General features: G+C 49.4%; 1 protein-coding gene across 1 annotated transcript in view; it reads right to left on the bottom strand.

Moving 5' to 3' along the window:
• Positions 1-10823, bottom strand: part of HS6ST2 (heparan sulfate 6-O-sulfotransferase 2) — a 133483-nt gene extending 122660 nt beyond the window's left edge. The window contains exon 1 of the mRNA XM_075106813.1: positions 10215-10823. Within this exon, the coding sequence (XP_074962914.1) occupies positions 10215-10726 (512 nt within the window). The 5' untranslated portion in view covers positions 10727-10823. The remainder of the gene's footprint in view (positions 1-10214) is intronic.
• Between the last annotated feature and the right edge of the window lie 6163 nt (positions 10824-16986).

Below are 16986 nucleotides of genomic sequence, written 5' to 3'. Positions count from 1 at the left end.
CATGCTTAGACCATACTTTAAGACAACTGTACCAGGCTTCTGATGTTCCCAAGTTGCTCCCTCCAAAGAGTGAAGTCAGAGACTGCTTCATCCATGAAAGGGAGTAAAAATTAGATCATGCAAAAGATCTGGCATGAAAGCACTGAACAGTGTGACCACGAAGCGGCAGCTACATGGTCAGGGAGCTTTCCTCTTCCCTTCCCAGGACGGGAACAAACACCACAGCCCCACAGGACACCAGCATGGGGCAGTGCACACGGCAGGCTGGAGTCACCTGCCCATACAGTACATTGGGTTTGTATTTAAAAACTACAGCTTCCCTGAACTCAAACTAAACACTTAAAAATATTTCCAGTACCTCTACCTAAGATTAGTCATGTACAGGCAGCAGAGCTACTAAATGCAGTCAGGTCAGGAAATCCAACATCCTTTATGCTACTTACACACAGAAACGTATCCTGATCCAAAGAGCTAATTACAAGGCAGAGGCCAAGAGGAAGAGGACAGGCATGGTGATGGAGATGGGACTCACGCCAGGTGTAAAGTCCTGGCTTCCCAAATCCCACTCACTTTTCTCCCACACAGACCAGGACCAAGATGACAGACCCCAGCAGCAACCCGTTGCCAGAAAGCCAAACACCTGACCTTTAAGCCAGCGTTATTTGAAAGCCAAAACTCTACTCCACATTTTATTGACCTGGAGTTATTGGAAATCACCAAAATAAAAAAAAAAAGAAAATAAAAACCACCCCAAAACCCCTACTGAAGTTTAGCTAAAGATGCACAGTTAGGAAGAGAGGGAATATAACAAGGAGGCCATGCCAACACAAAAGCTTTTTCTCTTACCGGTGACTGCCTTGCAGCAGACCAGAATTGAAGGAGTTAAAGCCTAATTTATGCCATTTATATTTTTGCAAGTCACTCAGCCATCATCAGGCAGACGCATCCTGTTGCGTCTGACATTTCCTTGAGCACTTTTGTCTTACTCCTCAGTGCTACCACCGTACTGATTAGATCCAACACCCCCACAGAAAAACAAACAGCTCTGTGAAAGACAGAAGCCGCACAGCCATCTTCCTCCCCATCCACAGTTGGTGAAATCGGCTCCAGGAGGAAGAAAACCCGCAGCTCTTCTGGGAGCATTGAACAGACAGATGCCTCCACCCACATCCAGCCCCATTAAAGTCCTCCGCAGGCAAAGAGCACCAGGGAGGACAACTCCCGCAGCATCTTCCTGACCAAGATAAGCTAGCTGCTGCCAAAAAAACAGAGAAAGTTAGTTTGTGATAGCTTTTGCTCAAGCAGGACAAGCACATTCCCAATAACTTTCTCTGAACCCCAAAAACAAACAAACAAAAAAGAAAATGCCACCTCAGAATGGCTTGGGATTGCTCCAGGGAATAGCTTTCCCACAGGCAAAAGGAAATGCTCTCCCCTCAGTTACCCTGAAACCCTCAAAAGCAGCTTCTCTGCCTTTGACCAAAGGAACACTGTTTTTCTTAATCAGGGGGTTAAAACAGTTGCTTTACTCTGAACACAGGAAGCTTGGAGGAAATAATCAGTCACAGAGTGCACTTTACTCACTTGGTTTTGGTGTTTGCTGAGGGATCCCACAGTAGAAGCAGCAGTCTGGATGAGCAGATTCCCACTGCCGGGAGCCTTGCAATGTTTTAATTTACCCAACACAAAATGGAGTAAAGGAAGAATTGATCTTCCAGCTACTTGAGCCTCTAAGAGCATCAAAACTTCACAGTCCTTCTGACTATGGAAAATGAGGAGCATTTGCTACAAGGATCTCCTGAAAGGCATAGTTGTCTTCATGCTTTTATGGAGACATGCAAAATCATTTAATGCTGCAAGATTATCTCCCTCATAGCTGCATATATTTAGTTATATCTCATCAAAAGTTTGGCTCCTTCAGAGTTGGATAAGCAGCTGAGAACCAAGAAGTAATGGGATTTGAGTCTTGCCCCAATGGATCTTATGACTAGTAGGTCTCTAAAGACTAATGATTTTTTTCAAGACTACATAAATGAAGAATTCACTCGAAGATGTATATAAGCAATACCTAAAATGGATTCTGTCTTTAAAAGCATGAACAGCTGAGGAAGAAGGCTAGAGTAGGGAAGAGGAAAAAAGCTGGTCCTAGTTGCCACTCATTCACAAACATTATCTTGTTATATACATATGTACGCTACCCACCCAGAGATACGCGAGTGGATGGAAATGGCAACAGTGAGTTCAGTGTTTAACACTAGACTTTATTTCCACAAAAAACACCCCACTGGACGCTAAACACAGGCCCCACCCAATAAAAACATACTGAAGAAATTATACATTCACTGTTTACATCAGCAACATGAACTTAAACACAAAAAAATAGATTGCTTTGGCATCTTAGTCTCACATTAGCAAACGCAATTATCTTTCATTAATTTTACAGAGTGTTCACAGTAGAAATTAAATCGTTTCTTCATGTCTGTTTAAGAAAAACTTTGGTATTTATGAATAATTAACACAGTAAAGTCTGCTACTTATTACTCATCACAAATGTGATTCATTTCAATAACGCCTGAATAATTCGGTGCTACCCTATTAGTCCCAGAACACACTGTACAATTGCCAGCATCAGCAAATCAATCACAAACAATAATCCACGCTCGCTCTCCAGTGCCAGCTGCCAAGGAAGAACAGGAGGAGGTGGGAGGCAGGAGCAGCACTGCCTCCCCAGCCCGGTCACCACAGTGCCTTCGTCCTTCCATACAAAAATGCCATCCCGCATCTCCTGTCCTGCTTGGCTTTGCTTCCATTCAAGATGCTGCAAACTCTGACAGGCGCTGCTCGGGCAAGCATCCCAGCCCCAAACTGGGAGCAGGGAACCGAGCTCCCGAGGGAGGAGGGCAGCAGCTGGGGATGCTTCATCACTTTGCTTCCCCGCAGGTTTACATCTGGGCAGGCAGCTGCCCAGCAATGGGAATTAGCCGATGGAGAAGGTGGGGAGGAGAGGAATTAATCCTTGCAACTGTGTAAGAAGCCTGCAAGGGTAGTTCCAAAAAAGGCTGAGAGTCTCGAGGACTGCTCGGCCGTAGTAATCCCCGCAGAGCCAAACAAAGCCCTGGCGCCATTTCTGCTGCTAAGCGGTTAAATAAGGAATTACGGAGTTTTGCGTCCTGGCCGCCGGCTGCTCAGCAAGGACGGAGCTAGCCCAACGCTGTGGCTGCACACTACATGGAGGGGAAGAGGGGACTGGAAAGTTACTAAAGCAATAAAATATGCTCAAATCTGCAGGAGTTAGATCTTTGTACTGTTCCCACACATTTAAAAAAATGTACCTAGCCACACCACAAAAAAATCCCCCAAATGTCTCAAAGTTGCATCAAATTACAAATTCCCACCCCGCCCCCCCAGTCAAGAAATCATCAGTACTTTGGACGTCATTCTCTCCTGCTTACACTCCACCGTGCTTGCAGGAGGCAGCCAGCCAGCCCCCCTGCAGGGTCCCAGCCAAGGTGGGCTCCAGCTCCACCGTCCAGCCCTCGGCACAGCTCCTGGTGGCACCCTAAGCCCAGTGGCACTTCAAAACCCCTCTCCTCTCAGAAAGATCCATTCCTGCATCCCATTTTCAGCCACGTATTAATTATTTTGCTTTCTAGCAAGTTACGTGAGCTAATTTGGGCTGATGCCGTATAGGAACACTGCCTTTATTACAGTTGTGGAGAAAGTAAATTAATGCAAAAGATTGCACACAGAGGCCTAATCCATTTGAGGTAAATCAATGCATTGCACATTTAAATTGCCCTGCTTTCCTTCAGAAAAGTACATTGAAGTGATTCATTAGCCACTGAACTGTTCACAAGAAACAGACCAATTCTCTTAGGCATGCCAGTGCATCTCTGCTAGTTAAATTTAAAAAGCAATCAAATCTACTAATAAGTCCTTTTTGCCGACATTTACATCAGTAGAGAACACGATTCCTGACAATTCAGAACATGATTCCTGACAATTCAGATTAAATAAATGAGGGACAAATTAATCTCAGTTAATGCGCCTTGGAACTGAAGTTCAACTTGTTAAACTTAAAAATCTGTCTTTTAATAAAAATAAATAACCTACTGGTGATGCCTGACTTCCAAGCGCCTTTGATAACCTTTAATAAAGGTTATAAAGTTATGAAGAGGGATCACAAGGCACAATCTGTGTCTATTTTAATACAGTCAAAGCATGTATTTATAGTTTCATTTTAATATTTATAAATTCCCAGAAAAAAATTAGCAGAAAGGCACCTTTTCAAGAAAAAGTAATCAAGTCTTAGTACAACAGCACCATGCCATGGTGTTCATATTCCCATTCCCTTTAAGGAAGACCAACTCAGATAACAAATGGAACAAACAGTGCAAGGAATAACACCTGTGCCTCGTTTCATGCTCTGCTGCAATCACTGGGATTTATTTTTGCAGCAATCAACATCACATCTCCACTCACAAAAAGTTCTCCAAATTTAAAAAAGGTAATAGGAAACATACACTTTTAAATAACTAAAAAGTCAACTTGCACTTTACTGAAGATTTAGAGGAGAACTGAGGAGACCTAATACGGAAAATGATTTTTTAAATCCCTTTAAGATGTGCTTTAAGAAGTCCAACACTGTATCTGCAAAACCAGTGATACCAGTTTAGAGAGCTTTTCAAGTCCTATAGTCCAGATTTAAAAACCCACAAACTTAAGTTTATAACCAAGACTTTCAAGGTCAGGCCCTGTCATGGGATTAGGTGAAGGAACCACTTGTACTTAGGAAAATAATCCCCTGCCCTTCCCCTCAAAGCCCCTTTTTCACTCTGCAGGCTGGCCCACTGCTTCCAACACCCCAAAACCAGACCTGGCTTCAGTCCCACCAGGTGCCAGGCAGGGAAATTCAGCTGCCGCAGACACATTTGCAGGAGGCAAGGTAATATACACCGTGTATCTCATCCTGCAGCCGCAGCAGCCACCATGGCGAAATGAGCAGGGTCATTTGGAAATCCCACTGATAAATGAAGCGGCATGGAGTCACTTGGGCCTGGCGGCACCTCTGCAAATGCTCTGGGTTGGGTGTTTTTTGGTTTGGGTTTTTTTTTGGGGGGGTGGGTGGGGTGGGTTTTTTTTTCTTTATATTTGTTGCAGAGTTTTTTCCAGGGAGTTTTGTCAATGTATTTCAAGGGCAGGCAGGCACGCTCCCAGTGCTCTGGCCAGGACCCAAGTTACAGTGGGTCACCCCATCTGCTCACTCACAGCCTCCAGCTCAGCCACGCTGGTCCCCTTCTCCACCCCTGAGCAGCACCCCCAGCCAGCTTCGCCCCCAAAGCAGCTGCACTGGGGGACCCTGTCTTTGGAGATGGTGTCTGCTCCACCAGCATTCAGAGGTTTTAAATCGTCCATCTCCTGCCGAAGCCATTATTACCCACCCCAAGCCTTCATGTGCCACGGGACTCTACAGCATCTCTCCTGCCCACAAGGGGTCTAGTACTGATTTATGGGGCTTACCTATTCCCCAAATTCTACCACTACAGGTGAAACAGAGCTCATCCCCTCACACAGCTATGTATCACCTTTGCTTTTTCAATAGCAGCTGTTGAATAGGCCTCCCCCTAAGATGCAGCACCCCAGCCCCGCCACAGAAGTGATTTTTCTCTCCTGTCAGCATTACACAACTTTTTTCATCCTCCACACAGAAGAAAATTACTGGGCAAACCCAAGTGCAGAGCCCAGCCTGCTCCAGGGGAATGCGAGCTCACGCCAGGGCCGATGGCAACACTTGCTGCAGCAAAGCTGCCCTCTTCCTGGGGTCTGCCAGCAGCCCAGCTCATGAGGAGTCAGGCTCACAGCAGCAGACGAGATTTGCAGATGCAAATCCCACGACATTTCCAAAAGCGTGAGGATTAATCTGTTTAGCCAATGGAGCCACACACAGTAAACACCTCCAGTTTGCTGGGAAATGTTTTAACACATCTTTCCTCTTGATTTTCTGAAGACTTCACTTAGAAGAGCTTAACTAACATGTAAGGACAAGACAAGAACATCCAGGCACTGCCAGGGGCTTCTATCCCACATCACAAGAACATGGTACCAGCATCGGGCCTCTAAAAAGCCAGTAGGCACCATCTCTGGTCCCGGTCCAACAGGCTTGTACCAGCAGTGTAAAATTTCTTCCAGTCTCAGACTTGCTGGCTCCAGAGGCAGTTATGCAAGCTCGTTCTCCTCTCAACAGAAAATGTCTCTTTCCTTTAATGCTAGCAAGGAGGGACACCAAATACAGCCTGACCTTTACCCACAGCCATGTCTCTCACCCAACGAGGGTACAAAGCCACGACACCACTTAAGAATGTAGGTATCTGTATTTGCTCCCATGTCTCATTACATTTTCCAGTCTAACCCCAAGGCCTTTTGTTTCTTGCAACGGTGCCATTGGATTTATTGCTATAGACAAGTTCGGTAGATACTTCCCATAATAATTAGCCAAGCCGAGCAAAATCTCAGTCTGTGATGCTCTCACACACAGTTACTTTGGATGCTGCCTCAGTTCAGCGTGCCAAAAGCTTTGAGGCTTCCACAATCAATCAACTGACCCAAGTCAGTCAGTCATGACTAGGAAAAGGCATGTTTCTCCTTTCTCACCACCGATGCCAAGCGGCTGAGACAACCCCCTCCTTTTTGCCCCCACCATCAGCCCATTCCACCAACCTCCCAAGCAGCAAATCCAGAGCACTCAAAGCATCAGCTGTGCCTGCACCTTCCCCTTCCCTTCCCCAAGATTTCCGGATGCCACAGTGCTGGGCAGCACTGGTGGAACAGGCGAAAAGCAGGAATGGGGGTATATAGAACATACACTCCAATGGGACCCAAGGAGGAAAATGAAAAATCCCTCTCCCCATGCCCAGAGATTCATGTTCCTCTAGGGCAAGGAAGGACCAAAGGAGGAGACAGATCTATTTAGGTACTTACTACTAATTACAGAGCACAGGCCACTACTACAGCAAAGCAAGTTTTGGGAACGTATATGCTCATAGACAGGAAAGCACCATTGTGTTAAATCCAAAACAAAAAGATATCACAACAGCCATCCTGAGTATTTCTACTGCTCCATTGCAGGAATCTGCTCTCCAAGCCTGCAATGCCCAAAGAAAACAGAAGCACATTAGTGATGGGATTAAGAGCAGAGGCTGTAGGATGAATGCTGCAGGCAACAAGGTTCTTCGTGGTCACTCCTTCCAGGCTGATCCCATCAGATCATATCACTGTGATGCTCTGTACCTAGTGCTGAGCATTACTAGGTCCAGGACAGGGTATCCTCCAGACTAACAAAGGCTCAGCTTTTAAACAAGGAAAAGGCCCCTACAGAACAGCCCAGCTAACCAGCAGTCTGACAAGTAGACTCGCTATGCCGCTCAAGACAAACCTCTGTGCAAAGTAATCACACAAAGGTGCAAGCTAAAAAGTTTGCCGGAACCACCACCACTCATTCGGCTATTCCCAGGCAAGGCTACGCAGCCCAAAGACACTAACTACAGACTGCATTATGCAGCTGCCAAGCAGTTCAAGCCACTCTTACAGCAGGTCCCAATTTTTAACCACCTCAATTATAAATGCAGGAATTCCCACCCTCATCAAGCCAAACTTCACTTGAGCAAACCGCCCTCCACTCCTGACGAAACCCTGCTCCCTGCCCTGACAATGCTCCCAAAACGGGCCTCGCACTCCTCCGGGTCACTCCCCCCTCTCTCGGGGTTTGCACACCGGGGCTGCGTGTGCAACTCCCTCCCCACCAGCACCAACCCAGCACACACCACCCAGGACAGCCAGGCCTCCCCCAAAAACCCCAGCGCAGGAACAGCCAGGCGGGCCCTGCCGCAGAGCCAGCCTCCGCTCAGGCACGCTCATCCCACACCTACCGCTGCTCTGAAAGCGGCTATCATCTGTCCAGAAAGTGCTCAGATTAGAGTCTGTTACTAGCACTAGAAATAGGTGCTAATTAACTAGTTGTCAGCTGAACATTGCTAAATCGAGAACACGAAATAGAATTAGAGACAAGGCATTACAATGGGCAGGAAAACTTGAAAGGACTGTTGTTCATTTAAGAACTTCTCCTGTATTTTTAAACATCTAGAAGTTGCAATCCAAATAACTGCTTGTCAAGACATTATTTGGGAGAATAACTGTAGCTATTAAGCAAGCTGCGTAATTAGGTTATTAAAAATATAACATAATTTCAAAGTCTCTGAGAGAGTAGATCTCTACCTAACAAAAAATCACCACAGCTTCCTTTTCATCCCTCTCTCCTGGCTTCAATCCCAAGCCACGAGGTCTAGCGACCTCTCAGAAGTCGGCTATGACGAGGTACATGGTTTGCTGGATGAGGAGCCATCACTCTGAACTCTTGGGCAGGTATATGAAATGCTTCTGTTTCGACTCAGAAAAGCATGTTTGGTAATCCAACAGGGCGCGGGGGAACAAACCAACCAACCACACAGCCAAAAGCCACAGACGAAAACTCAGCTCTCTGAGCCTGGCATTCCCTTCTGCCTTAGGCGGTGGGTTCAGGACAAGGACCAGCCCTGGTTATCCAGAGGCACGGATAACCGCAAGCAGACAGACCTGCCTCTGGGGAACGAAGGGAATCCCTGCCCCACAGCTACAATTCTGCAGGCCAGACCCACCGCTGGGGGAAGAGAAAGCTAGATCACGGGAAGCTGTTCAGCAAAAGAGAGCACACGTTATGCAATTTCCATTTCTGCTGACAAACAACATATTTATAGGACAGGTAAAATACACTACGTAGCCGGCAAGGCTCTGCAGCCTGACACCTGGAAGCTAATAGACCCAGAGGACAAGGAATTGGTTCCTGATGTTTGCAAATGGAATGTCACAAAAATGAGACAATTACATTTTAAAGCAGCAGGGAAAACAAAAGCGCAGGAACCACAACAGCCAAGTCTCATAAAGAGCTGCTTCTTGGGTACAGGAAGATAATGACGCTAACCATTTTTCTACTAGATGGCAGTGTAGTGTCACACTATATAAAAGGAATTCTAGAAAGAAATTGCTTTCTATTTCAAGTGAATCTGTGCTTAGACTTGACTTCAGATAGCACGATATATAACGGTACCCTCATTGTAAGGGGACCTGCCATTAGTCTAACAGTGCAATAGGAGTGATACCCTAGTTTCTAATTTCCCAGCTGCAGAAAGACACTAAAATCCTGAGCTGTTCTCCTACGCAGTACAGCTGCATGCACAGCCGCGGCCAAGCTACTCAGTCTGCTACAACTGAAGGTCTGCTATAATCAAACAGCTCCAGGAGCTGAGGAAGCAGGTCCTCGCTGCTCAGGAGAACAAGCCAGCCGGGCTTTTGAAAGGCAGGGGCAGCATTTAGGCAAGCAGCTAGCCACGGCCAGGTGAGGTGAGGGTAGCAGCTTCAAAAGAAGGTGCAGGGATGAAGCGAGCAGCGTCACTAAAATTAAAAATGCAAACACAAAATAAACAAGGTGAGAGCTGAAGGGCGACACAAATAGTTGCGGGTAATACTGAGGCATAAGAGTAACCTTTACTTTGCAAGGCCACCATCTGCATAAGCTAAACTTCACATGTAACAAGATGCAGTGCCTCACCGACACTCCTAGAACCAGCATTAATTCCTGGCATACACAGGAGCTACAGCATGTGTACCTGGAGAGCTCAGAACAACGAGGCGACTTGCCAGAGATGGAAAAGCTCTGGGGGAAGCCTGCAGACAGCCAGAGGACCCCCGCTTCTGCGTGAGGCGTGGAAGAGCCGCCCCGGGGGTCCCGAGCCGTGGGGCTGCGAGGCCTGCCCGTCTGTCGCCCCGGGACACTCTGCAGCTCCCGGCTTTGCCCACCAGCAGTTACAGTCGCGACAGCCCGCGGGACATCATTTAACACACCGAACTGGCCGCAGAGCGGGGGGTCAGGGTTTGTTTGCTCCGCAGAGCTCAGGGCACGCTGCACCCGCGGCGGCAGCCCCGGGCCGGTTGGGCTCCCGGAGCCCTCGCCGCAGCCCCGGTTTGCGGCCCGCTCCGTGCCGGGGGGCTCGGCAGCGACCCGGCTCACCCCCCCGCCCCGCCCCGGCCGCGCCCCTCGCACACCCCGCCGCCGCGAGCCGGGGAGGGACCGGGGCCCACGGGAAGCCCCCCGGGGAAGGCCCGGGGCCGCCGCACGGCCTCACCTGGAGGGCCGGAGCCGCACCTCCTTCTTGCTGTCCACCACGGAGGGGACGCAGTTGGTGAGCTCGGTCCAGTCGGCATGCAGCCCGCAGCTCCAGCCCGTGGAGAAGCGGGAGAAGAGCCAGGTCTCCCGCTTGCCGGGCCGGTGGCAGGTGCACTTCTTCTGCCCGGCGCGGCACTCGCAGGGCTGCTCCAGCTGGATGTTGCGGACCAGGTGCCGGCCGAAGGTGGTGCCGCCCGTCTTCTGGATGTGCAGGAAGACGATCAGATCGTCCCCCTTGATGTTGAAGTCCACCCGCCGCAGCAAGTCGCCGGCGGAGAAATTGAAACGGGGAACGAAACGCGCCGGCGTCTCGTCCTCCGCCCGGTACGGGTCGGCGGCGGTGGCGGGGCTGAGGGCGCGGAGCCGCAGGAGCTGGCACTCGGTGCCCGGGCAGACGTACTGCAGCACGATCACGGCGAAGAGGAAGAGCATCACCAGCGCCAGCAGCACCTTGTGGGAGCGGTCCTCCATCGTCGCCGGGAGCGCCGCGCATCGCCGCCGCCGCCGCTCACAGCCGCCACCGCCACCGCGGGGGGCCGCCCCGGCCGCGCTCCGCCGCCATCGCCCCGCCGCCGCCGCCGCCGCCGCCGGCCCTTCCCGGCAGCCCCTGCGCCGCGCCCCTCAGCGCGCCCCGCCCCGGCCCCGCCTCCCGCCGGGCCACGCCCCCCCGGCGCCGCCGGGACGGCCCCCGCCGCGGCCTCTCCGGTGCCGCCGCACGTGGCCGCGCCGCGCTGCCCCAGCGGCGGGGGCGGCCGTGCCGGGGGGCCCGGGGCTGCACCGCGCTCCGGCCGTGGGGCCGGTAACGGCCGCGCAGTGTTCTGCGCTCCGGCCGCGGTGCGCTACCGGGGCGCACGGGGCTGAGCCGCGCTCCCGCCGTGGCCACGCACGGGCCACGCGGTCCTCCGAACGAGGCCCGGCACCGGGGCGCTCCGTGCTCCTGCCACGGGGTGGGCTGGAGAGTGCCGTATCCTCAGGGGCACAGTTCCCGGCCCACCCCCCCCCACCCCCCCCCCCGCCGAGCTCCCGGTGGCGGCACCGTTCCCGGCCCACCCGACCTCCCGGTGGCGGCAGCCCACCCGGAGCAGAGCGCCCTGTTCCAGCGGGGGACTTGCAATGTAATGGCAGCGGCACGCCTGCAAGGCCACCGGCCAGCCCCTCCGCCGTGCACAGCTCCGTGGCTGGCCCCGCTGGGCACCGAGCTGCCCTTGCTCTCCACAGCCCGCGCTCGGCGCCCGGGTTTTGGCAGGGGGCTGAGAGCATCGGCTGCTTTGCCTGATGCCCCACGCGGTTTCAGGTGGTTCAGGTATCAAATACACGCACTGTCTCTCTCAGCATATTTTGAAACCCCTCTGCACAGTGACAGTGTTCTGTAAATAAAACAATGCTAACAAGGACTCCGTGGGTTTATCTCTGATTAAAGTCCTTTGTATATCTATATGCAGATTACGTTCAGCCCTCCGGCTGCTGGTGTGCTGTCGATGAGGCCTGGTGACGGGAGCACGCCGGTGCTTGCCTTGGGTTCCGCGAGTGTAGCTGCAGAGCTGCCGTCCTGCGGGACCACGTACCCGCTGCGTGCAAACCGCCCGACAGGGCCGGGGAGCAGCACAGCAAGTGAGCCTGGCTTTTTTTCTTTCCCTCTTGGGTGCAACTGATGTTGTGGCAATTAATGTCTGGGAAAACTGCAGCCTTGCAAGTGACTTAGAAAAATGAAATACAAAATGAGGCTTCTGGCTAAAAGAGGCTTTCACCCCGTCCCCGCCATCCTTCTGTCCTTGCAAGGAGAAGCAGCTGGGACAGGACCTGGGGTTTGGCTGCCCCCAGTTTAACTGATGTGCTCCGATGTTTAACTGGTTGGCTCAGCTGCAGAGGTTACACAGAGGTGCTGCATCTTGCAACGCTCCTTCCTTCTCACTAATCCATGATTTCAGGTAGGGTTGGAAATGCCGGAGCTTCTCCTACCCCTGGGAGCAGGCGGAGGGAGCAGTCCTCCCCAGCACCGCGCCTCAGCTTTCACTCTCCTGTGGCTTGTGATGCCTCTGTTCATCTGCCTGGCGAATCAGCCAGGAGCTGAATTTTCCAATATACACAGGAGACAGCAAAGAAAATAATTTGAAAACACCCTCCCAGACCTTTATCCATCATAAAAAGGAAAAAAAGAAAAAGGCCTGCCTCCTTTCTCCGCCTCTCGCAGTGCTCCTGCAATTCACTTTAAGTAATTTCACCAGGTACATGTGGTGTTTGGAGGGGAAGTTTTTATGGTTTTCATCCTTGAGCAACCTATCCTGTCTTTCCTATTTTCTTCCAGTTGTCTCTAATATTTTGAAAACATTTACACTCACAATAATAGGCAATTTTGTCACAAAGATTCTAGGCATGAGAACTACTGAGTTAATTTGCTTCTGTTTATATCTGTCTCTCCAAAATGAATGGATTGCACCATTTAATGAAAACGCTGTGTTCTGAAATTCAAGCCTTAAAATTATAAAGATGTTTCTGTGCTTTATATCGATCACTCTCTCACAGTCGTTTATATTAAAAAAAATACATTTGCCTCCAGCTTTATTTATTTTACATTACGAAATAACAAAGATGTGTGCTGGGTTAAAACCGATCCTGAATGCTAATACATGAGAATTAAAAGGAGGGAATAATGATGGTCTAATGTCTACGCTAAATTAATATATACTATAAAAGATGTGATGCATACTGGGTTGGTGTTCCCAGCAGAGCCATTATTTTGGAATGGGCTAAACAAACAATGATCATCCTTTCTCTGATGAGTGATGGTCTCCAGTCTGCTGCCTTCTCACCCACAGTATGTAAATGATGCTCCCTGGCTTTGATCCAGGGACACAAAACATTTGCTTAGGCACTAGAGAAATGAAAACCACCCCAAACAAGATAAAAGTAGGACTGAACAGAGCTGTTAAGGTTTTACAGCATGGGCAAGTTTCGCGGGCTGGCGCGGCAACTGGTTTAAGAGGTGAAGTAAAACCACTGAGCACCTAGTAATGCCAGTGGAAAAAAAATCTCTGCCTTGTTCCTGGCACGTGGTGTCCCCGCAGACCCCAAACACACGGCCCCTATTCCCACTCCCCACACGTCGCCGTTCTCCTCTGCTGACACAGGGGTTCCCCCCCACCTCTGTGAGTGCGTGCATGGCTGTGCCCAGATAAGAACACGGGTACGGCCAGTGCTCCTCTTCTCTCCCACCTACGAGCATCCTCTCCCGCTGGCTGGTCCCCTCTGCCGCCTGCCCCAGCAGCAGCTGCTCCCCCCAGCACAGCCTCCCCCAGTGCCTCCAGACCAGCCCCCTCCTGCTGCTGCAGATATGAGAGCAGGGCTAAGCTGAGCTGGGGCAGGATCTCATCTTGGGCTGACCCCCCCACTTATTTACCCACAGAAATGTTTAGAAAGACTGGGGATTGTGTGCAAAGACACCAGGTATTTGCCCAGAGACAGATCAATACAACGCCTCGTGCCTCAAGCCCTAAACTGATCTTTGCATCTTAAGGAAACTATTGTTAGCTCTTCATATGAGATGGATCATCACATCCCTGTCCATTTTCTGAAGACCTTTGTTTCCGCAGCATCTGAATTTCACCTCTGCATTTGGCTGGCAAACGGTGGCGGCTTGGCCCTAAGAGAAAGAAAACACACATCAGCTTTGAGGTAAGCAGGCTGTCAGTGTGTAAAACTGAAATTTACTAGGCATTAATGCCTCCAGCTTATTGAAAGGATCGAGGTTTCATGTCTGTTCAACAAGGGTAGCTCCCAGCACCCACTGCCCCGCAGCGGCACAGGCAGGGGTGCAGGCAGCTGTGAACCCCCTGGGCAGAGAGGCAGGACCAGGCTGGGGCAGCCCCAGCCAGGGCTGGGGCAGCCCCGACTGCTGGGGCACCCACAGCTGTTGGGAAGATGAGGTCTTTTTCAAATCAGAGGGGAAACTATATTTGCACAATTAGAATAACTTGATTAAAAGAAATGCAAACGAGCCATTAACTTTGCTTTGCTACATCTCCTTGTAATGTGATTCTTCTTACAGTACCTGTGAAGGAAGGGGGAGAAGGTAAATGAAACAACTACAGAAAAGCCTCCCATGTCATGAAAATAGCATATTTATTAAAATACCACACACAGCCATCACCAGTGCAGCCGCTGCAGCTTTCTTTTACGGAATTTTCTCTCTCAGTTGGAGCAGCTGATGGCTGAACTGGTTTGCAGCCAGGGCATTCAAAACTACTCTTCCCATCGTGGGTCCTCAAAGTGATGGAGCAGATGCGCCAGCCTTGTCCTCCACTACCCCAGAAGGACCTCACCCACCACCACTTCCGTAAGACCTGTGTAAAGCCAGTACTTTGATAGTTTTGCTTCTTTGCTGAGGCAGGATAAAACTGAATTATGAAGTCAAAAGATATCACTGGGGGACAGGCAGTGTGAAGACACTGCCTCATTCCCTGAGGAAACAGGTCTTAGAGTAGAAAAGCACAGAGCAATGAGATGGTCATTGCACGGGAGGAGAAGCAGGGCCAAGAGCAAGGGTATGGCCAGCAAAGGACCAAAGAAATGCTGTGGTGGGAGAGGGACAGAAACTCTGCTAGCACCTCACAGAATAAGGCCCTTATCTAGAAAAAGGGTATGCAAATGAGCAAAGGCATGGAGCAGCAGGGTGATGAGTAAAACTAATTAGAAAATGAGGCTTGATTATTCATGGACTTGACATATCAGAGAGCAGCTAATCAAAGGAATAATACAAGTTTGCATATTCTTAGTAATGTGGGCATCAAAGCCTTGCTTCTTGTCACTATGGCATCACCACCGCTCGTTCCTAAAACCAAGCACACTTGATGCGAGTGTAACATCTCGCTCCAGATCACGTGATGGGTCTGGGAAAGCCTAAGGTGTCCAAAAGCACCTCTGTTTTTTCCAGCTATTGAACTGATCTAGCTATTACCCCTACTTATAGATCTTGCCTCCTGGATACAAATATTGCCCAAAGCTCTTTGGGTGTGTGGGAAACTGGGCAGCCTTTAAAAAGCTTGAGCCAGGTCTTACCTGGAAACTCAAGGGACCTACCTTGCAAGATAATCCCGTACAGTTTCATTTTGCTGCTGATCGCTAAATAAACTTTGTAGAAATCACACACGGGAAGATGGACTTGGTGGGAGGTATTTGCGCAGTACTTGCTGGGTGCAAGGAGCTTTCAGAAGTACTTCCTTCCCAACAAACGGCATCAGAAACCATCCATCCAGGCTGTTCATTGCAGCAAATGTTGGACTTTCACCATCAGTTGGAGCCAGACAAAAGTCAGGATAGCTTTCAAGTTACAAGGCATCAGCAGTATTTCCATTTCACACATAGATCTCAGTTCTGTGAAAGGTTTTATAGGAGGACTTAATGTGGGGCTGGCATCTGGACATGTACCAAGCTTCTGGGCAACAGTCAGAGTGAGTAAACGATATTGTCCCATCACCAATGACGGGTGATGGGACAATATCATCCTATCCCAGCATGAAATTGGCTGAGAAACTGCTGAAACATCAAATTCCCTTTTGACGAGGACAGCCTGGGACAACTCCAGGGATCAGGATCCATGGGGATGAAAGGGCTCTTTCAAGTATGCCTCTGAATCAGTGGGAAAAGTGAGAAGTTGGGACTGCTCCTGCCACTGTTTGCTTGTCTGAATAATTACAGTGATGTGTATATTAATACCATCTGGCACTAGAGCCAAAGAGCAACTAGGCATTGGAAGAAATTACTGGTGAGGTGTGTGAAGCACCCTTTTGGAGGTGCTTATGAGCAGATTAGGAGGAATTAGAAAGGGTGTGAGCCAGCAAAACCCAGGGCTGCAGGCCATATGGTGCAACGGACATTCTGTGCCCACTTCCAAGATATATAATGCAAACCTGGTGTATCTGACCTACTTTAGAACAAAACCTGCAGCATTTGCCCGATTAAGGTGAGTAAGAGACTAACTCAGAGAATGTAGAGTGGTCTTCAGCAGTGCTTCCATGCTGGAGAGAAAAGCTATTAAAGGACTGATACAAATATTTGTTACATCTTCCTAAAACTAAGGGGGAAATAATTTCACATGGCCCTAAAATGAACAGTGGGAAAAGACACAATATTACCAAATACCATCTCAAAAGGTAGTCCCATGTGGAGTAAATACAGTGGGATTTGGTCCAAAGGCATTCAAGAAATCTAAAAGATGAAATCTGCCCTTCACAGCAAAATTATCCAGTTTAATCACTCTGGTTCTGAAATAAATTTAGTTAAACTGGTACCACCCTTTTGTCTGGACACTCTTCAGTCCTAGAGTAGTTAAAATCGATTTAACTTAATTTGGTGTCATTCTGTGTGCAGACTGTATCTCAGATGCTGTATAAATATTTGCGTATTGAAATTGATGCTGAATTCGGGCAACATAGTCTTGTGGGATTAACCTGTGTGAGAGGGGATCAGCTACAGGAGAAAAAAAATCACAGGCTAATTTATAAAACAAATGAATGAATAAGTGAAGGTGAAGCAAAAAAAAAAAAAAAAAAGGAAGCGTTGAAGCCAGCTTCTTCCTGGAGCCTCCCAAGCAGGAGGGCTGATGAATCTTTAGGGAGTGATCTTGTAGTCCAGTGAAACAAAGAAATGCTCGTTTCACAGTGAGATTTTGCAAAAGCAGATTTACCAGAGATACTGAATAAATAATTCACAGTTTCTGACGATGTGAAAATAAA

The sequence above is a fragment of the Phalacrocorax aristotelis genome, chromosome 11 (genome assembly GCF_949628215.1).
Source record: "Phalacrocorax aristotelis chromosome 11, bGulAri2.1, whole genome shotgun sequence".
Lineage (NCBI taxonomy): Eukaryota > Metazoa > Chordata > Aves > Suliformes > Phalacrocoracidae > Phalacrocorax > Phalacrocorax aristotelis.
The sequence above is the reverse complement of the archived record's forward strand: the minus strand, read 5'-3'. Positions and strand labels throughout refer to the sequence as shown.